Raw genomic sequence first — 22,734 nt, forward strand, 5'->3', positions numbered from 1 at the left:
AAAATATCATCCCTTAAAGGAAAATAAAATTTCCTCGGAACCCTACATGAGCCCAGATAACATTAAAAACAAAAATTAAGCTTGGAAGATTTGTTTGAGGTACTCTGTTTAGGCAGGCCTACTATTTGTAAGAACTCAATCAGTTTCTCCAGATTTTGGGGACACTGAGTGGATTTAAGGCTCTTTCACAGCTGTTTAGCTGGAACACAAGAGGCAGGATGTGCAGGGACTATGAGGAAGATGCAGTCAGGAGGGCATGAAGGAGAAAGGGCTGCACTTGTGTTCTTTGGAGGAGAAACCCTTCTCTTTCTCTGCTTCCAATGCTTTTCTGCCCAGAGCTCAGAATTCAGGAGCCTTGTGCAGCCCAGACATCGGAGGTTTTGTGCTTGGTGCCCTGCTCCTTCCCAGGGAGCTCCTTTAAATGCGCTCTGTTTCTGGGTAAATGGATGTCCCGTTCTGAGCTTTCCTTTCCTGAGAAGACTGAAGACAAGTGCTTCCCAAGATAATTTATGAAGTTCCTTCTCAAGTAAGAAGTATGTTCTGAACTCAGCAGATGTCTAGACATTTTGAGGTGGAGGAAAGTACAAAAAGAAAAAAAAAAAGGTGTTAAATTACTTAGTCTTCTGGAGGTTTTTGAGAGTCTGAAGAATATATACATATGTGTGTATGTTATGTGTGTGTGTCTCCTCAAATATACACGTATAAGATAATGAATAATCGCTACTAGAGTGTTAAACTAATTAAACTAGGAGGCCATTAGGCTGAGGCGACTCTAATGCCGTGGTGGTGTATGTAAGCAAACCAAAATCAAAGCCTGTAAACGCCTCAAGGTCACGAAATCAAAACCTCAGGACAACCAGTCACAAGCAGCCAACTAGGCTTTTAGCTCTGGCCAATCAATCATTTCTTTGCTTTGCTTCCGCCCTTTCTCTATAAAAGTCTCTCCTCAGCTCTTGTCAGTGGAGCGCTCTTAACCACTTCCGGTTTGGCACTGCCCAATTCAAGTCAACTTTTGCTCAAATAAACTCTTCAGATTTTTAACATGCCTCAGTGTATCTCTTAACAAGAGGTCTGCAGCTGCAAAGCGTGATTAGCGATTTTATCAAAGCTCTATTTATCCTTCCCTATGTTCATTTATACCTGCTGTATCTATTCTGGGGACTCTATTATGCCATTTAAGACTATTTGAAAAATCAATCTCTTTTAATTTTTTCACGATCCTCAAATAACCTAATTTAGGCAAAACACTTAAAGCATAGAATTAGAGGGGAAAGATTTGCGAGATGTGAAGGGTAAGTTTATATTTTCTAACTGGAGAGTTCTTTCCGTTGATAATACTTCCAAAATGTTAAGGCATGCTAACTGGTAGAGGCTCGTGTCGGGCCTGGAAGCCACCACTCTGTAGACCACTAGGGCTGGTGAAGGCGCTGGGCGGGGCTTGATCTGAATGTGTTCTATCTGCTGCACAACTTTGCTAAGCTCCTTTTTCCAACAACTGCCGGTGCCATCTTGTTTACTGCTTATCTCTTCTCTGAAGCTTTAAGCAGAATTTTAAAGATCCCATTTAGTTAGTAACTACTTGTAGTTTTACAGTATGTAAAACAAGCAGTGTGAATTACATCGGAGAAGTAGCGAGAGGCAGCCGAATTCATGGACTTGCTCTTTGGTGTTCCTTGCTGGAGACAAGGAAGAGTGGACGGTCTTGACCTGTGCCATCAATACTAGTGGTCATCCTGATTCATGATTGTAAAAATGTGCTGTCTTTGAATTGCATTCATGAGGGCATACTCTTTGAGGTGGTTTTCCCCTAATGGTGATGAATTCTTCATGCTAATCCAAGCACCCTGTCTGAGTCCTTTTGTGTGCTCAAAAACTTTCATTTGCAAGACAAATGGCTGGTTCAGGGGCAGTCTGTGCAGAAATGAGAAAAGTAAACTGAGCCATAGAAATACCGTGAGAATATTTTTTAAACCTAAGCTGAGTTATGCAGTTTTTGTTTTGGGGATTTTTTTATTTGTTAATATATTGGGGGAAAGTATAAAACTTCTAAGAAAAGAAGTATAAAATTAATCACAGTTAGTTTTGATTTTAATTAATTACTCTATTGTGAAGAATACAATCACGTGAAATTGAGAATGGCCCAGAAAGTGGAAGATATATCTCTCTGAACTGACTTCTCTCTGAACCCCCACTCTGTATGCCTCAGTTTATCTTTTAACAAGATAAAAAAGCCTCCATCTGCATGACCTTCAGGCATCTCAAGTTCAGCATGTCCAAAAGCAGATTCCTCACCTTCTTGCTCAGACCCCCACCTGCACTCGTCCTCTTGGCCTCTGATGTGCTTCTTAAGCTCCAGGCATCCTGGTCTCCCTCCTCTCCTCCCTTGTGGCAAGTCAGCGCCTATGTCCCATCAACTCACTCTGTCAAATGACTCCTTGCTCCTCCCTCCACTCCAGTGCTCTGCCTTAATTCAAGCCTTCACCATTTCTCCCAAACAAATCCTACTTGGATACCCCTTCTCTGGCCTACGATATAAAGTTCACGATCTGGCCTAGCGTACACGGTCCTTCCTGATTCACTCTTACCCAGCATTAGCCCCATCCCCACCAGCTACTTTCACACAAAGTCCTTTCACAACTCCATGCCAGCTCTTTGAATGGGCTCCCCTACCTTCTCTGCTGAAGAAGCATGGAGTTATCATTTAAGACCTGGCAAGGGCAAGGACTATGTCATGTATTTATATTTATTTCTAGTAATCAGTCAAGTGCCTGGTAACTAGTAGGATCTCAGATGTTTGCTGAATGAATGAATTGAATTTATGCCCTGGGATATGGTCATAGCATATTCTAAATACCTGAGGCACTTACCCTCAGAGAGGAATATCTGCAGTAGTACATGGTTTGAGAAGATATTAGGGGATCTATCTTTATCCTTGAACCTGTGCAGTATTCAGCCATTGGGTCTTTCTTCTCAGTTCTTTCCCTTCTGTACTCTTCCATGTGCATTACTGGTCTCTCTTAGCTTCCCTCCATTCCACACACACATATATGAACACATAATTTTCTCTTTAGTATAACCCCTTTATTAACAGCCTTCCCTGATGGCAGAATTTTGACTATCACCACCCAAGTACTTAGCCGCAGCACTTACTGTCCTTTCCCCTCAGGCCTGTTGTCAGGACACCACAGTTCTCACTCTTCTAAATGATGCCAATCAAAGGGCCCTACTATTAAAAGCAATGGGGCCCGTTACTCTTTAACAATCCCATGATCGCTGCCCCTGCCAGGTAATCTCATCTGACAGTGGATTCCACCACTGCATTTTGGGTTGCCTGCTCCGTGTTGCCCCTGCAGAAGGCAGCTTGAAGTCCCCAGTGATCCCAGCCTGTGTGCAGACAAAACAACAGAAAGCCCAGGCAGTGGGGCTGAACCAGTTCTCCTACACCAGCCCTGCTGCAGAGCAGCGGAGCAGAGCCCGGGGCTTGGTGGTCAGGTGAAAGTCAGTTCTTAGAGTAGCTCGACGTGACTAGTCTGGCCATGTTACTTCCTCCAAGTGAGGGCAGGAGGGAAGCTGCGTGCACTCAAGAAGAGTGTGAGCTAAGCTGATGGCAAATCCTCCTGTTAAAATTGAGTGCAACAAATTCATCATGTGACATGATGATAAAGTTTGACAGGTAAGGAGATTTGGAGTTGGGATTCTCTCGAGATGGAAAACAGTAAACATAAAAGCCCCTGTGAAAATTATCCATAGATTGGGAAGTAGTTGCTTATTAGCATTATAAGGTATTGCAATGTCGTAAGTGAACGGAATCTGCTTTCTTGCTCTGCTCCGTCGTACACTTGTTTATTTTGTGTGCTAATTTTTAAAATTTTGGCACCAGGTGTTGTTCTTCTGTGGGGATTGTTCTATTACTCTTTGACATTCTTTGGACACTTGGAATATTTGGAAGAGCTTTGATGTCCTTTTTTATAATAGAGCCTTGGGAATCACTTAATTTTAACTATGTCTTCCTAACTAAATATTTAGAAGTTCAGGTTTAATCATATGGTTAATTCAGTGCTATAATTTCCTTAATCCCATGCTTACTGGATCAATAACTGTTTAAGCAAGATGGAATCTGCAGTTGGTTGGCCCCACCCCTAACATCCACTCCTAAGAGCCCATCCTTTCTCTGTATAGCTTTGTTCACAACCGCTCAACATTTATCATTCCAATAGCACTGTGCCTGGAAGCCACAGAAGTACTAAATGAAGTCAAAGTGATACAGTTAGAACTTTAAGGAGTTTGGGATCCAGAGGAAGGGGAGGCTTATGAAAGGGAAAATGGAGTAACAGAGAATGGTGTGTGGTTGTGATGAACTATGGAGGGCGCCACATGGTGTTGAAATAAGATCTGCATGCCAGTGCTGCTGGTTGGGTGAGCCTTGGTCTGTCTTGAAGTGGAGGCAATGGCTCTTGTTCTCTGCCAGAGGGCTGGAGGGCTGGCTGCAGTGAATGCAACGGTGGGAGAAAAAGGAGCCAAGGAATAAAAATGTCCCTTGAGATTGAGGGGCCATATAACACAACCACTTACTGCCCCAACTTGGAACTTGTACATGGTAATGTCTCCAGAAGGCTACAGTTGAGTCTTTGAGATAGAGACCAAAAGAGAAAAAGATATACATTTGGCTCTTCTTCATTCAGCCACTCCACCCTGGCTTCATCTGTAAGCCCCCAGCCCAGGCGTTATATTATCTATATATCTATATCTGTATGCCCACACCAGTGCCTATATATCTATAGACCTAGGTATATAGATATACTAAGTCACATTTTTAAACAAGAGCTGAAGAATGCCTTGGAAGCAGATGCCCATGAACATTTCCTAGTCATATGTAGAATTTGTTTTAACCTAAAGTTATGGAGACAGACTTGAAGGGAGACATCCCCAACCTTGCTAAAATGTAAGTACAAAAAGGCACAAATTGGATGGATATTGATGATGTTATTTCCACTGTGACATCATCCATAGACTCCTAGTGTCTTTGCTTTGCTTCCCTATAGTGATCACAACATAAATTACTTGTCTTGTTTGACTTCCTTGTTCACCAAAGTTGAGCAGATTGTGGCCGTTTTCAACGCTTCTACCAGACAAAAAGCTTGGGACCATTTCTCGAAAGCTCAGCGCAAGAACATAGACATTTGGCGAAAGCATTCTGAGGTTGGTGATTTTATTATTACTTTTTAACCACCATCACACAGCTGGATTGGCAAAGCATAGTGTGGCTGCAGCTGTTACGGTTTTCGTTACAGTGGGCAGTCGTCCTGCCATTGTCCTGTCTCATTGTAAGCTCCAAATCCAGCTCCGATTTGTTCCTTATCCAGAAGAGCGCCTGACTTACTGCTTAAAGGAGGGAGTGCTTTTCTCCCCTGCAAAGGAGGAAAAGAATCTCTCCCATTCACAGTCAGGGGCTCAGAAATAAACCAAGGTGCTTTGCCTAACTATTTTGAAGAAAAGTGTAATGTAAAATAGAAAACTAGCTTTTAAATAAATATGGGTTTTTTTCCAGTGTTCCACAATGTGCAGATGCTCTCTGGGCTAGAAATGGCAAGTATGCCTTTCATCCATGTCTTCTCATCATAAGCAGTGTCTTAGTCCCCTGTGCTAGCCAGTGGCTTATATCAGACCTCTCCCCAGAGCACATTTCCTCAGGGGAGTGAATGTCGGGGCTAGCCAAGTCCACCCTTCTGCATCAGTGCATGTGTGAAGTGTGAGTATCTACCCCAAGGAAAGAGTCCAGAACTTGACCTTCCTTGCCACCTAGGACCAGAATGTATCATTAGTCGTTGGTCGTCCAGCTGTTATTTTTAAGCCACAGTGTAGTGTACGCTTTGAACCTGTAATTTAAAAGTAAGTATACTGTGTTCGTTTGCTTCTTCTTTTTTTAATGAGAGAATGTTTTCATTTGGATGCCTCTCCATCTCTAGCATGTTAATATTAAAGTTCTCTAAATGATATTCCCCTTTCAAAATCCCAAACTTATAGAAGGTAAGGTTTATTTATTTAATGATTTTGGCTCACACTTGTGAAATAAGTGTTTTATGTGGAGTTTGAGGAACCACAAAATGCTGTGATATCAATCATCTGGGTAGCATTTTAAGTGCCCATTAACTAAAGCTAAATTACAGTTGAATACCAATGGCCCTAGATGTAACATCCACATGAATACCAAATGAATTCTTTATTATCACTGTTATTATGGTGAATACTGAATGACTTCACAATAATGTGACACTTAAAATGCTAGTGCAATTTATTGTTAAGAAGGACATATTTTATTTTGTTCACAAATGCCTAAGAAGGTGGTTGGTGACTGTTGCAGTTCTGTTCCTCTGTTTAGGATTATGAGAGAGGAGGAGGTAGGATTGCTCTTTAATTTTTCAGAGGCCAGAAAAACAAAAGGTACTTACTTGATGCTCTCTCCCAGACACTGAATTGAGACCCAACTCAAGGCTGATTTTCAGAAGGAAAGAGTCCTCATTTGTGATGAAATATACAAATTGAGAGTTATGAAAACACAAAGTGGAAGCCATAAACTATAATTCAGATTTGGGGATGATCTGTCTATGAATTGTTTATATATTTTTTTCCTTCACCTAAAAACCGAACATGATTAAAAGGAAATGTTGAGAAAGGCAAGTGGCATGATGCTGAATAGACCTTGGCATAAAAAGGCTGGCATTAGTATGTGAGTGTCAGTGAGTATCAGTTATTGATCTCCATCATGCTTCCTACCATGTCTGATCCCCTTCCCCCAGCCTGCCTCCCCCTGCTGGGGCTGTCCTTTCTGTTGCTGAGCAAGACATGCCAAGGCTTTCAGCTTTGTTGCAAGAAAGCCTGCTTGCTTTGCTGTGTACATACAGGGAGGTAGAAATGGATGCAGTCCTGAAAGGGGCTCCTGTAAAGGGTCTTTGTCCCTCCCTTCCACTCCCACCACCTCTTTTAATAAACTAGGAAATAGAATTCTAAATTACCTTTGATTTTCTTTCCTCCATGTCGCTTAATTGATTAAATACCAGTTGGTAATTTAACGTTGTGGATGATTTCTCAGTTGCATATAAGCTTGATAATTGGTTTGATTTTTTTCTGCGTTCCCATGTACAGCATCTGTTAATTATCTGCAACACCTCTACAGATTTATTAGAGTGTACTGCTGATTTACTGCTGAACCAGAAGCACCCTGTGGAAACACCCTCAGCTTTTTTTTTCCCCTCCAGTTTCTTCCTTTCCAACACCTTTCCCCACAAGAACAGCTACAGTATGTCTTTAATTGTGGGGACTAAACAACAGGCTCTTTGAGCCTCATTTATTCTTTCTACTTGACTTTTCCTTGTTTCAAGTATTTTCAAGCCATCTCTTTGGGAATTGGGCTCTTTGTCAGTAGAAAAATTAGCTGTCCACAACCTAAAAACTTCCCTGCTAATCATGTGTGACATCTGCCTCCAAGACCCAGTGTCCTTATTTAAGGCGAAATTGACACCTCTTTCTACTAGGTGGCACGGTCAACTAAGGAGGCCTTGCCTGTCATCCCGTGGCCTCTCAGGACTCCCTGTGATGGGTGTCCCTGTCCCAGGGACCTTGCCTCTGCCTCCCCCTTTCCCTGGCCTCTGCAATAGTGATTCCCAGGGTTCAGAGTTGACTGTGCAAATACTGTTAGCAATAATAAATAATATCCATTCCATCATGCTACAGTTAAAATCTGTGAGCTAGGAAAGACGAGAATTGAGAGAACCTATAACCCAGAATAATATATGCACATCCATCTAGTGGGCACTAGAACTATATTTAAAGTCATGCCATTAATATATTACGTGTTGTAATGTAGTTTTATTGTTACTCATAGATTTATTTATTATAAAGTGAATTATTTTAAGTATGTGACTTTAGAGACTTCAATTTAAATGGGAGAAAAAAAGAATAATGCAGCTCTTTCTCCATTTTTTTTTGTTTTTGTTTTTGTTTTTTTGAGGATAGTACATGTAAGAGAACAGAATGGATAAGGATTCACAAATATAAAATATACAGCTTGATATAAAATAATATAATTATTTAACATAAACAATTACAGCATCTCGATTTCTAGGCACGGTAGTAAAAAATTTACTGTGTAACTTTTTACAATGATTTTTCTCATACACTCTTGCATTCAGCAGCCTTGTATTACTACTGTTCCCCATTTATGTGTGAGTAGACAAAAGGTCAAAGAAATTAAATGCCTTGACTTCACTCATTCCTCTAGTAAGTGGAGAAAGTAAGATATGATTCTAGGATCTTAAAGCAATGCTAAAATAGCCATCACAACAAAAACAATAAACCCTACTAAATAATATGCAACACCAAAAAAGAAGGCATCTGCTTTTATTTTGTCTTCCAACATCTTTGAATTTTACCATTTGGATATCTGAATGGTGTGTGTGTGTGTGTGTGACCACACACAGGCACATACACACATGCAGGGACACTATTTTGCACGAAGAATACTAGGGGTCAACATTATCAACTTAGCAAACCAAGCATGATGCTATGTATCTTACATGCATTAACTTATTTTATCGTCAAAACTATTATTATCACAATATTCCAGTGAGTAAATTGAGGCTAAGAGAATGACGAAACTTTCCTGAAGTTACACAGTGGGTGAGTGGTAGATCAGGCCTTTTAAAAATTTCATTGCTCTTGTTTCTGATCGTTAGTTATGAGTCCCTCTTACATGTCAGTCGTGGGAATAGGTATTTCTCTGTAATCCTCACAGCAGCCCTACTAGGTGGATGCTATAATCCCCTTTTTTTTACAAATGAGGAAATTGAGACTCAAGAAATTAAATAATTTGCTAAAGAGCCCTTGACTAGTCATTGGTGAGCAGGGATTTATCCCAAGTCTGGTACCAAATCCCTGGGTCTTTCCACTCCCACATACCCCTCAGAACTTCATCCTGGTAGGTAGGGCAATGTCTGAGAGATAAAAACGTCAGATTCTAAGTGTTCATATGTCAGTCGTAATACACCGAAAGACCGTTGGGAAGAGGTATGTTGATGTGTGTCTGTGACTCTGATGTTTATGTATCCTCTACTTTCAGGAGCTCCGGAACGCTCAGAGTGAGCAGCTCATGGGCATCCGCCGAGAAGAAGAAATGGAAATGTCAGATGATGAGAATTGTGACAGCCCTACTAAAAAAATGAGAGTCGATGAATCAGGTAATGCTATAACTGCCACATACCCAAGAGATATCATAACGATCTTCCTAATCTTCGATGGGGCATACGTATCGGGAAATGGCCACATAACTCACTCTTATGTGAGTTATACTAAACTTTCATCTTTGAGTGACTCTGCCTTTTATTAATAGAACTTGAAACTCCTTCTTAGGAATGTAGTGATTTAAATTGCTCCAGTTGTTTCTCTGTATGTAGGTCTGGGGCCATTATACTTTTTTCAGAGATATTTGCCTGTTCCCATAAAAATCCTTTTCCAGAGTATGGCAGCCACTGCTGGTGCTGAAATACAAATAAAATTTGGTTTCAGTCAGTGTACTTCTTACATGGGAATTGTTTAATCCCTAAAGAAGCTTTTAAGCTTCTGAGTCAATGTGCTGGAGAATTAGACTTCCAATAAACTTTACCTAACCTATAACCAGAGAGGTGGCCCCATTTGATACTAGGAAAGGGGCATCACCCTTTGAGTTGTAAAAAGGAGAGAAGCATAGAGAGAACCTTGCTTTCTGTGCTCTCCCTAATCTGAGATGCTGATTTAAAAGTCTCTCCTGAAATTACATGTAAATCCCTTGGTGTTGTAAAAGCAGGCAATGGAAATGCTCACTCAAACCTAGGAGACACCAAGGGAGACTGCTTGTCCTAGGGGAAGAGAGTTGTCTAAGGGCCTGGGAAGAACCACAATTGCCACCACTGTCAAAAAAGAAAATTAGAGGATTGGCATAGATTTGATCTGTCTCCTCATATGTACCAGTGAATAAAACACTCAACCTGTCTCAGGCTTTTTAACAGAAAGATTCAGGTGACCAGGAACAGAGGATCTTTGCTAATTCATTATTAGAAGCCAAAATCAAGATTCCAGAATCATCAGGTCATCAAGATTGCAAAGTGGTCAGAATGCTCTGTTTCTCCAGGACTTTAGAAGAGAATGCCAGAGGCATAAATGATGATCATAGAAAAAACGCCTGTGTCCAGGCATATACAGAAGGGATTTTAATTTCCTTAGAGCAGTGGTTCTTAAAAGTGTGATCCCCAGTCCAGCAACATCAGCATCACCTAGGAACTTATTAGAACTGTAAATTCTTGGACCCTACTCAACACCTACTGAATCAGAAACTCTAGGGGAGGTGGAGGAGGGGGATGACATCCAGCAATCTGTGATTTGCGCCCTCCAGGGAATTCTGATGCATGCTAAAGTTTGAGAACCACTGCCTTAGAAAATTTCTCTTTCATCCTCAAATTCCATTCATTTAAATCTTTTAGAAGCTTAGCATAAAAGAAGGCACCATGCCACTGTTTGTTGAAGCCATATATCCTTTGTCTGAAAAACGAAGCTAGCATTTTATGTGTCAGTGTATGTCTCTTATTAAGCTGATATCGATTTCTCAGGACTGCTTGATTATTGGGTTTGGATTTGATTACTTGAGGAAACTCCTTCCTTCCAGCATTTCTATTCTGCAAACCTTCATAGATCAAAAGAAAAGAGCAAGTTTTAGTGTGATTTTCTTAAATTCAATGAGATTTTCCAATAAATAAATAAAAATTTTTGTCCTCAAAAAAGCTTTCATCATTTTTGAAGTTTCTAGATGAGGGGCAAGTTTATATGAAACTTGGATCTTAACATCCTTATAAGGTAGGTGTAGAAGAAAACAATTGAGTCTATCACAAATTCTGGTTTGAATCTGTGGCTTTTTTTAATTTTGAGAGTGATGTTTCTTTTTAAACAACCTGTCGATTTCCCAAGTAAGAAATGTGTATAATTTCATAGTGTACTTGGGATAGGACAAGAATAATCATGACTTAGAACAGTAGGATCACAGAGGAGACTTTACAGATATGGCAGCTAGCTTGTACCTGCAGGATCAGTGCCTTGTCTCTGCTGCAGAAGAATGCACAGAGATGCCAAGGACCTCTCCCTTCGGCGGGGACCACAAGGTCCTCTCTGGAAGTTTGACTAAGAGCCCTCTTCCCACACCTCTCTTGGTTTTTCCCCAAGCATCTGATGAGAGCCTGAAGGAGGACCTGAACTTTTAGAAACTTCCGCCAGGCTTGTTACTTGGTCAGCAGAATTAATGAACACAACACAGCGCATGTTCTATAGCGAGTGCTGAGGGAAGAGACGAAAGAACTGGAGTTCCAATGCCAGGCCCCAAGGAGTTCAGAGTCTTTTTCGTGCTTTTCAAAATGAGATGAGCCAGACAAGGAAGTGTGTGGTTTATGAGGAAAGCTCAGGACTGATTAGAGGGAAGGGAAGGCAACTAACCTTTTTTATTCCACTGGGCCCTGAAGATCCTGCCAAAAGTCAGGCAGGCGTTTCTCTTTCAGCCGTGCATATTCGGGGACACAGTCTGACAGCAAGAATTCCCATCTAGTCTTTCAACCTAGCCTCAGAGGGATCCGTGGGAACTGCTGCTTGAAGGAGGGATCAGGCTGTTTAGCCTGAGGGAAACACATCTTTCAGTGGTTTCTCGTTAGGTGACATGTCACTCGTTTTAGGTGCAGATTTGCATCGTCAGTCACCTATGAGCAGGCATCTTAAAATATAGCGCTCTAATTCACTGACTGGGGAATTGCCAAATGCTGAAACAGAAGTAAAGTTCTCTATCTTTCAAAGAATCTCTTGCCCTTTTCTTTTCTGCTAAAACAGTGAGATATTGCCTCAGACCTCCTGAGCAGTAGCTGACTCAAGAATTCTTGGAATTTCCAGGGAGGAATCTCCTGCCTGTGCCAGGACTGTGGTGAGGCCGCACCTCCCACAAGATGCTTGAGTTTGGTCCACTGGTGTTGGCTTTGCTCTCATCTCCCTCCTAGAACAAACAGTAACATGCACAGGTTTATTTCTGAGGGGGAAATGGAGAGAACTGACTTTGCTTGGTTTCCAGAAGAGGCACAATTTATTATGTGAGGACTTGTATGATAACCTGGGTTTGATTTTTTTTTTTTTTAAGAAAATCAAAGTTTTCCAATATATCTCTGCTTTTCTAGTTATGAAGAAAATTTCATTGTACTTTTGCTTTTTATCACATATAATAATTTACAGTGTGTCTGGCTAGCATTCCCCAGGACTGCTGTAACTACAACATAATTCTGGGCAGGCAGCTCACTGTTCCTCATCAGTTGACTCTTAAAAAAGGGAAGAGGAGTTTGCTGGAGCAAAACTAAAATGCTGATAAAAATGAAAATGAGTTTTGTTAATACATTTGAAAATCAAGACAGACGTATCGAAGCATTCATTCAAGAAGATTGGCATCCTGCTCCAAATCCTGTGAAGATAATTTTTGATAAAAATTCAAATTTATTGTTGCACAGTCTGCCTCCTACTGGAATCAAGCCAAACTTGAAAAGCCAGATCTATTCTTGCTCCTCCGTCTCCCTCTCCCCCTCCCCGTCTCCTTCTCCCTTCCTCACCCTCTTCCCCTTCCTCCCTGCCTCCAGGTTGGTAGTGGAGGTGGGGCAGGAGTGCCCAGGAAGAAAGCAAGGAAAAGAGGAAGTCTGTCCTAGATCATAAGGCCCCGCATGGCAGAACTTGATTAGTGTCAGCATTGTGAGAGTTAAATGAGTCAATGCATGTAAAGCCCTCCCCACTGTACTTAGACTGTACTTGCTACGTTGAGCACAGAAGTACTCAGTAACTGGTAACTGCTTCTTATCTTAGTCATCCTCCAGCATCTGGCCCTGGGCCTTTCACCAAGTAAGTGCTCAATACAAGTTTGCTGACTTCAGTTGCATATTCCCCTTCTTCTCCTCTTTCTGTTTTGATACCATTGTCCCATAAGTTAATAGGAAGATGGTAACCCTAAGAACATTTGCTCTAATTAAATTTAAATGGAAAGCATTAAGAAGCATGTTTAAACAAAGATGATTCATTTCCCCAAAATGTTCAGAACTTTTATACATACAAAATTAGGTGCCACATGCTGAACAGGCTATGGCCCAGGGAATTGAAACTCAGCATCGTTCTAATTATCCACAAACATTTGTCAAGGACCTTTTTGTGTTCAAGGCACTGTGGACCCAGGGGATATGGAGAGGGTTAGACACAGTCTACCCTGCCCTCAAGGGCATGAGACACTTTTTTAAAGAGAAGAAATAAACATTTTAAATTAATAAAAATACAGTGCCTAATACCAAATATGTTCTAAAGCCGTTAATTTAAATTCAGTTACCAAAATAAACATCACTATCCAGTGTATGTACCTCATCCAATATTTAGTGAGTGTACATTGTACAGTGAACACATTTTGGAGGGGTAAAACTAAAACATCTCTTTCTTAATAGGCAACCCTAAACCATTCCACAGTGCACAAACGAATGTTCTTGGATTTTAATGATACCTCATTTAAACTCTGAGCCCTTTATAGGAGCAAACACTCTTTTAATTATGAAGAGTATGTTCTGGGTTATGAATTTTCCATGGAAACTCACCACAGCATAGGTACAGATTTTTTTTTTTATTTCAATAAATCAAACAAGGATTTTCCAAATCTTTTAGCCAACTGAGTCAAATTAGGGACTCATAATTAAGTTCAGCTGGAATTAGCACTATTCTGTCTGAGTAGTTTTATATGTAGCTGGAAGCTTTAGGTTAGAATAAACTTATAAGAAGGCTCTCTCTGGCTATCTGCTTGATCTCTTTGAACACCAGGATTGCCTTTGTTTTCCTGATTTTGTGTATTTCCTGCATGAGAGTGCTTTTGAAAGACAAGGAGGTTCCAGTCAGGCACAAGCCTAAGGAGAGGCTCAGCGCTGCCCCCAGCACCAGCCTGGGGGCAGAAGGAAGGGGCTGTTGAGTGCCAGACCAGGGTCCCGCAGCCGACCAACAACAGGGGGCCAACTGAAGGGGGCCGCATCACTCGAAGCTGGTAGAAACTTCCTTTGAGGAAACATTGAATGTGGTCTAAGCAGACTTACTGTGCGATTGCTCAGAGCTCAGCAGAGGGACAAGAGCATTCAGACGTGGAAAGTGAGATGGCGCAGTCTGAGGCCACATGCCAGGGGCTGAGCTCCCTGCACCAACAGACCCCAAAGGCAGGAGCAGCAGTGGTGAGAGGAAGCATGGAAGGATAAGCTGTGTGTAGACTTCTGTTTTCACATGTAATGACCTGAAGGAGAAGCAGAGCAGTGGGGTACGTCCATCAGCAACCACAGGCTTCAAGACTTGCATTGTATTTTCAACCACAACAGAATGTCTTCTGGGAACCCAAATGCCAAACAAAGAAACGTGATTGACTAAAACTAATATGGCTTGACGATGATGTAATAGATCGTCCGAGGTGGGCTGAGTAGCCTGCTTCATTCCTATACTCTTGAAATAGAGCTTCATTTATAAGGAAGGCCTTTTCTCTGTTCCTTTTTAAAAATATCTTGCCAATCTTGCCAAAGAAATTCAAATAAATGTTTATTTGGGGTAGATTTTTCAGTTCTCTGCTTTCATGTACAGTTACAGTTTCCTTTTCATAATAGACATGTTTCTGAAAAGTATAGAAATCATTTCTTTTTGTAAATTGCTGTACCTTTTAAATGCAAGAGACAGCAGCTATTAAATTGATCCTGTAGTGTAGGATTCCTTTGTAATGCATGCCCTCCTTCTGCCCACCCAGACTGTGTGTGTCTGTTTAGTAAATTCACATTTGGAGCCTAAACTGGCTTTCAGCTTAGCCCTCTTAAAATTTCATTTTTATGTGGCACCCGACAATGCCATATTCCTGACATCTCTCTCATATATGCACAAATTTTCCATAATCATGTGTTTCATGTAAAATTGATTCGTTCTGCTGAAACCACACTGTGTCTAGGAGACCATGGATTTTCCCTGATACTCTAACTGCTCAACTGTGCTGCACCTCCATAAAACCCAGTGGAGCCCTCGCTGAGGTTCTCAAACAGTCCACGCCTGGTCCATACTAGCCTGGAGCTAGGTGGGTTCTCTGAATGGTTTCCTGTATGACAGCCCAGCACATGCTTCCAGCTGCATTTGCAGAGCAGACTCTGGCTGTGTTAAGCCCTGGCTTCTTGCCTAGTGACATGAGCCCCTGGAGCCTGTGAAGGGCTAGAGCTGACGGGCAGTTGGCAGGCAGAGGAGAAAAGTGAGGAAGTTAACAGCCAGTGTTCAGAAAGGGAGAACTGCAGGAGACCTTGACCTGGGAAGATTGTAGACAAATGGCCAGTGAGCAGCGTGAGGTCACAGCATGGCAGAGCCGCGGTGCTCTGATGCCTCTTAACTGCCAGGAACACCATTATCTAGATTACAGTTTATTATGTTTTCTGGGCATTTCATTCTGATAAGATTTGGTGCAGGATCGTTACATAGGAGAGTAGATTTAATTCTGTTTTCTTAGCAGGCTGTAAGGACACTGAGGGAATATTTATGTAATAAGATGCAAAGTTGCTATGGAAAATACTATAGCAACCTAACATCTTCCCAGAGCCAGGCAGCCACTTGTAACAGCAATCTAAATTTACATTTATTTTAGTGTCATTTTATAGACACTCTTAGTATCTCATTTTGACAGGATGTTAAAATATGTTTTCAGCTTGCATTTGAGCAAAATTAACACAGTGTTGTTGGAATTTAAGCGTGCTTTGTGCAACTTCTAGAAAAAATCAGAATATTTTCGAGGGAGTGTAGATGACAAAATCTGGGTAAGTTTGTTTATTTTTCTTTCCTAAACATAGGAAAGAATTCCTTAGTAGCCTAATTTTTCCTTTTAGTTTGTAAATGATAGTAGGAATTTCTGATTATGAAAAGGGATTATCCTTTTCAACATTGACGTAATTTTTGTAGTACTCATCTGTGATTCTATTGATGTTTATAGAAAACACTTTTAGTAGATCAGCTCATTGCCCTCCAGCAGCATATAACATTTTAAAAATAAAATGTTTTTCATATAAAAAATAATACCTGGTCATTTTGGAAAATCGAATGATTAAGAATAATGAAAGAAGAAAATAAAACTGTGTTAGAACACTACAAAAGACTGTTTGGTTTCTAATTTTTTTTCCTCCTGCACAGCTTAACTATATAAGCATTTTTCTATGTATTTTTTAAAGCTGAGAAACAGTAATTCTACATGATTTTGTTGTAGACAGGTCTCCTTGTGTAACAAGTGAATGTTTTTTTGTGTGTGTGTGTGAGGAAGATCGGCCCTGAGCTAACATCTGCCAATCTTCCTCTTTTTGCTGAGGAAGACTGGCCCTGGGCTAACATCCGTGCCCATCTTCCTCTACTTTATATGGGACGCTGCCACAGCATGGCTTGACAAGCGGGATCCAAACCGGCAAACCCTGAGCAGGTGCAGCGGAGTGCGCGCACTTAACCGCTTGCGCCACTGGGCCAGCCCCGAATGTTTTTTTTTTTAAAGTGTCCTTTTTTATATGTTAATGAAATAGAAAATATAGAGCAAATGAGTGTGTATCCTTTCTGAATCATGGGCTCTTTCTCGTGAACCTTTAGGAGTTGAAGCTATAATCTTCGAGGTGGTCAGAGTGGATACCTGAGGTTATTAAAAGCCTGATAACTGGACCAGGCCTCCCCAAAGCATCTTTTATGTTCCTTAAATGTGAGTGCAGCAGAGAAGCTGTAGATAGGTAGCCTGTTGGTAGTGGAAAGAGTATCTATTGATTTTCTTCTGTGCTTCCCCATCTAAAATTTTAAAGTGCGACTATAACACTGTTCAAGTGGGACATTGGCCAAAAGAATCAATACCAGACCATATTAAAACATATGCTGCTACCAGCTTCTTAGCACTGTGATGTACTGTTTATGAACATCATTGTCCTAATTCTCCTATGCTTTCACACTGCATTGTTCATCAAAACACAGTTGGGGACATAAAGTTATTATACCTTGACTCTTAACACTGCTGCCCATAAGCTTCGTTAATTGAAGATGATGAATACAGAAAGTGAGGACAAGAGGACATCCTGTAGAATTCCAGTTAGCCATGCACAGTTAGTGCCACATAACTAATGAAAAAAGTCATTGAAAGAAGTAATTACTTTCTTCCCTTTCTCAGAAATTCCACCTGCCAGGATATGTTACTTATACTTAGAAGCCCTGGAAATTGAAGTTTATAGCAATTTAAAAATTATCATCATAGTAAGCTCTCCCATATCTAAATGGTTTAGAGACCCTTCTCTTTTACTTGGATGAATGTCCTTGATACCAGAGAGGGACCAAGCGCCACCAACTCAACTCTTCCCCAATTCCAGGACACAATGTGTGAAGGCTTCTGGGAAGTGGCCAGAGAAGGGAAGTTTTATTTTAGACTCCTTATCACTAGCAAAGAAGTAAGGAGAAACATGTCTGGAGCCGAAGTCGCATGACAGAGTCCATTAATTATAGTGCTTCAGGCAGGGTGTTGCAGGTTCTTCAATGAACCCACTGTAACTTCTAGAGCTGCTGTGTCCCAGAGGCCTTTCTTTCCCCTGGGGCATGATGGGTCATTGCCATTTGAGGCAATTACCTAAATTTTCAATGATCAGAATTACTATAGAAACCTGTAAATATCTAACACTAGGTTATTGGTTAATTAATCATATATCCATAAGCAGCCTTGAAAAACATCATGTTTTAGAAGACTGTATAATGGCATGAGAGAAGATTCTCAGTGTATTGCTAAGTGTTAAAAGCAGTTACAAATCAATGTACAGATCATTCCACTTGTGTGTTTGTGTATGTGTTATGTTCATAATTTTTATGTTAGGGGAACATCTGTAAGGATATAGGTCAAAATAGTCAGAGTGATTATTTCTAGATGGTGTGATTACAGGTGATTTTTGTTTTCTTCTTTATGCATCTCAAAAATTTCCACATTATGTACATGTATTATTTTAATAATTAAACTACAATAAATGTTAATTTTAAAATTACTTAGGAGAATCTGTGGTAAGGTTCATATTGATGGGAGAATATGACGTGACCATTTCCAATCATTCAGGAGAGTCAAAAGTAGTAACAAACGGTAACTAGTATCAGATGATGGAAGTTTATTGAATTTCCTTCTTTTGCTTTAAATTAGGGAATTTCCGCATTTAATTTGCTATGAAATGCTTACCTTCCCAGACTACATCATATTACAATTTCCTATTCCAAGGGCTGATCATATTTGCATAACTATTAAAGATCCAAGAAATAATCCAAGTTCTAAACCAGGCAGACACGTTGAGTTCTTACCCACAGGGAGATTGGCAATAATGAGTCTCTTCACATGCAGAAGAGACCCTTAGAAATCATCTGTACAACCTCCTCCTTTTTTCACAAACAGGAATGTGCAGTCCCATATTGAGAAGTTATGTTATTTGCCCAAGATAATAAGTGAAAAGTCTAGAACTCAATACTAATTTCCTTCTTTCCAGGCTAATGACTTTTCATTGTACCACTGAATTTTGTGGGAGAAAAAAGCTCCAGAATATTCCTCAAATGCCTTAAGTAGCATCGTAAGAGTCAGTAACCAAATAAAGTCAACTAAGGATTTTGAATGCTTGCTATGTTCATGGCACCATGATGCCATTTGGAGTCAAACCTAGACTGGAGACATTTATTACCTTAAAATGTTAATCCAGACAAAGCTGACTGGGGCTTATGCTTAGTGTCCCCATTGTTTTTTGTATTTTCTACTAACTAGAAAGAGATTGGCTTCAACACAGACAGTGCATCCAGCAAACTGTTTTTAAGCCCATTCCAACAGAAATGCCAGCTTTTAAAAATATTCAGGAAATTGGCTCAATCCCTTTTCTAGCTGAGTGATATTTATTTCCTCAAAAACAATCTGCTCTATGGCTTTAGGCAAGAAGAAGAAATGCTTTGAAGAGGTGAAGTACATTGGGAAGGAGCAATGCCATGTCATGCATTTCCTTTGATAAACCACACACACTGTTACAACCCATGTTTTCCATTCCCTAACTCTCCACGAAGGTAAAGAGAAAATAAAGCTATTTCTCAAAACACAGGCACAGACTTGATGGTTGATCTGGAATGATCTGAGCTACAATATTAGCCCTTTGATTTCCTATCTCATCCCATGCTCCTCTGCATCCCCGGGGCCTGGGAGAGCCTACCTGAAGATCACAGTTTATTGACTCCCATCTAATTTCAAGACTTATTGAAGTGCTCTTCATGCTTCCTTGTTCCTGAGGCTTTTCTTTATGAGATGTATCTCTCAATAAATCTTAAAAATAAAAGTCTGAAGGAGAGCATCTACAGTAATATCAGTCTTATTGAGATGCACAGACTCAGGGAAGTTTTGATCTGGAAGAGATCTTAGAAGTAATATGTCTTCTCCTTCCCCACCCTATGTTCTAAATTGATGAGAAAAAATGTGGTTTTTTTAGCCCCAACAATAATTAGCTGGAATGATGAATAAATTCTGCAAGTTTATATTGAGTATTTTTTGAATTACAAGTTTTCAGGCACAACTTAAGTGACAACACATATTTGGCTAATCTTTTGGAGGTAAGATAAGCGATTTCATTCTTCTTTTTGTGATTTACCAGTCAGTTGTTTAAGAAGTGTCTCCATCTGCTATCCTAGACTTTTCTGGTATAGTGTATATAATCTGAGCATCCTAAAGCCATCCATTTCTCTATCCTTAGCTCTTTGCCTCCATGAATTGTCTTAGGCAATGTCATAATACAAGGCAGTGATAAAATTAAAACCACAAATATTCAGTGAATTCTTACAACGTGTATGGGACCATGATATCGTTTGTCTTGCAGTGCCAGATTAAGGGGAAAAATTAGCAAACAAAGTCTTATAAGACTAATTGAGACTCAGTCTTTGATCTGAAAGCATTGTTTGTCTACTTTGAAAATCCTAGTGGCATATCATCTGAGTTCTCCTTTCCTTGGAATAACATTGGATCATGGGTCCATAGGGTGTCTGTTGTCTGTACTCTCAGACGCCACACCCAAAACTAGCAGATAAACTCCAACATACAGAACTGTGAGAGCTGAGAGTATCTGAGAAGTTGTGTAAATCTGTTAATCTGAACTCTGTTTTATCCCTGGAGAAGGTTTTGTTTAGTTCTTTGTTTGTTTGTTTTAACCAAATAGGGTGCAGACATGCTGAGGTGGAAGGACCTTCCACCCCATAGGCTCCTTAAAGTGTAGTTCAAGATCTTTTCCTCATTGAATGGCCAGCACATTGCATTGTACACAGTAGGCGACAAGAATTTGTTAAATGAATGCATAGGAAATTAAAACTAGGAAGAACTAATTTTTAATCTGTTGAAGGATGTTTTTTCAGCTTAGCCTGAAAAAAGAAAACGTATTATCTATTTAACCTTCACAGTACTGTCCATGTTTTTCAGATGAGGACCCTGAGGTCTAATGGAGGTTTACTAACTTGCCCCAAGTCTTATAACTGGCATGTGGCTTTAAACCTTCTTCTCTCTCTCTCTAATACCCCTCTGCCTCCCCGCTGTGTATAATCCATGTCTACACAACTCTCTGAGGTTGAAAGGAGCAGAAATGTGGGATGCAGAACAGCATGACTGGTGTTACTCTCAGGTCTACTGCTCCTCGGAGACACCCAATAGTCCCCAAACCACCACGTGTGTCCAGTCCCTCCTCACTCGTCTGTGGAATCCTGCTTCCATAATTAGATGTCAGAGACTCTATGTTACTCGTTAGAGTAGGAAAAATGGCACGTTCTTTCAGGTCATTAAACGATGGGCAACTATGGCAAGGTGAAAGGTGGAGCTAGAAGGAAGAACAACAAAGAAATAACTAAGGTAACATTTGCAACTTTTCCCCCTAGAATCAGGTTGAAATTATTGCAGATGGAAAATATATCTTAATTATTTTAGTAATTGAAAGTTGTTGAGTCTTTGGGGTTCTGAAATAGCAATTAAAACTTCACTTGGACTTTTTGCTCCTTCTATATAACATTTAGGCTCCTAAAGAATATTATAATTGATGCCAGATCATCAACACCATTTTAACAAGCGCTCATATAAAACTATCTATAGCGCCTTCTCTCTCATGTTCAATAAAGAGCCAGTAGCAAGAGAGCTGCTTTCTCAGAGGAATTCTTTTAACCTTTCAGAAACAAAATATTTCATGGTAATTCCTGCTTAATTGGAGGGAAGTCATTTCTTTAAAATCATTGAATATGAGTTTGAAGTCTGTTCCATCCCTGACCTCGTTAATTCAATCAAGGTCACCTCATAAACTTGCCCAAACAGCTCTATTTCTCAGTTAGAAAAGGGGTAGAGCTGTTTAAAAGCATTTAGTGTTTGATTAATAGGGCTTAACTGGGGCTTCAGCACTTGCAGAGGATTTTTAAGGAGTTGCTAGTAAGAATAGAACATTACCACCTGAAAAATTATACTCATCAGAAACCAAAAGCAAATCATTTTAATGAGCAAAAACTGCTTTTTGTGGGAATGTGAGAAAGCTTATCATGCTCAATATATAGCGAGTTTTAATATCTGAACAACTCTCTCCTAGGGAAAAATTGCTATCATTTAGCCATCCAGACAGTTTTTAAAATACGTGCACTTTTCCCTGCCCAAGGACTCAGAGAAGATGAATGCTGGGTTTGTCGGAGCAGGATTCTGTAGCACTCAAGCTCTGGGGATGAAAAGAAGTAATGAATGAGAAGATGTGTCCAGCTGAAGAATGTGAACTGGAGCCATCTGAATGGATGAGAGATCAAGAGTTCTGAAAATAAGTTTTGGGGAGGCTTCCTTCCACGTTTCCCTCCCATTTTCTGGGCCTGACTGAGGAATGCTGAGCTCCCCTTGATGCCCTTTTGAAGAGAGGGTCATTTGCTTGGTCAAGTCAATAGAAAGGCTCTGAGACAATGGCCTACCCGAGAGAGAATTGGGGTCCCTGGGAGAGAGAGTTTAGAGTCACTGAACAGAGTGAAGAAATAACTCTGAACCAGACATGGTCAGAGGCCCCTCGAGGATCTTATTTTTGTCTCTGGCGTGGTTTGGCAAATGATGTCCCTTCCCCAGGCCTCAGCTCTCTCAGCATTGACATAAGGCTCATCCTAAGAGAGTTTCCTCAAGGTTGTAAGAAATAAGCAATTAAAGGATTCTGTGGCATTTTGCAAATACCAGGTACCATGACAATGTGGAGAATTGATACTGGTGAGCAATCACAGGAGGTGTAAGTGAGTAGTTCACAGCCCTGGCTGCACGTCAGAAAGACCTGGGAAGCTTTATACAAACACCAGTGCCTGGGGGTTAATACCCAGGCATTTATTATATTTAATAATACCCAGGAGTATTATTAAAATACTCCTCAGGGATTCTGATGCACAAAGGATTGAAAAACACTGGCATGTAACATGAGGATTGATGGCTGTCAATAATAGGTGGGAAAGAAGGGGAAAAAAACAGGTTGTGGTAAGGTAATAAAATATGAGAACAAGAAGAAAATAAAAATGGAGTAAAAGATAAAAATGTGTAGTGGAAAGAAAGTGACTGACTTACGCAGTAATAAAGGATCAAAGAAAGAAGAGATGAAAGGGAGGTCG

The 22,734-nt window shown here is 40.4% G+C and overlaps 1 protein-coding gene across 1 annotated transcript in view; it reads left to right on the plus strand.

The window, feature by feature from the left end:
- ENOX1 (ecto-NOX disulfide-thiol exchanger 1) overlaps positions 1-22,734 on the plus strand; it is a 259,199-nt gene that overhangs the window by 147,284 nt on the left and 89,181 nt on the right. Inside the window, exons 8-9 of the mRNA XM_058548228.1 lie at positions 5,093-5,199; positions 9,116-9,233. Of these exons, the coding sequence (XP_058404211.1) occupies positions 5,093-5,199; positions 9,116-9,233 (225 nt within the window). The remainder of the gene's footprint in view (positions 1-5,092; positions 5,200-9,115; positions 9,234-22,734) is intronic.

This window comes from Diceros bicornis, chromosome 9 (assembly GCF_020826845.1).
Source record: "Diceros bicornis minor isolate mBicDic1 chromosome 9, mDicBic1.mat.cur, whole genome shotgun sequence".
Lineage (NCBI taxonomy): Eukaryota > Metazoa > Chordata > Mammalia > Perissodactyla > Rhinocerotidae > Diceros > Diceros bicornis.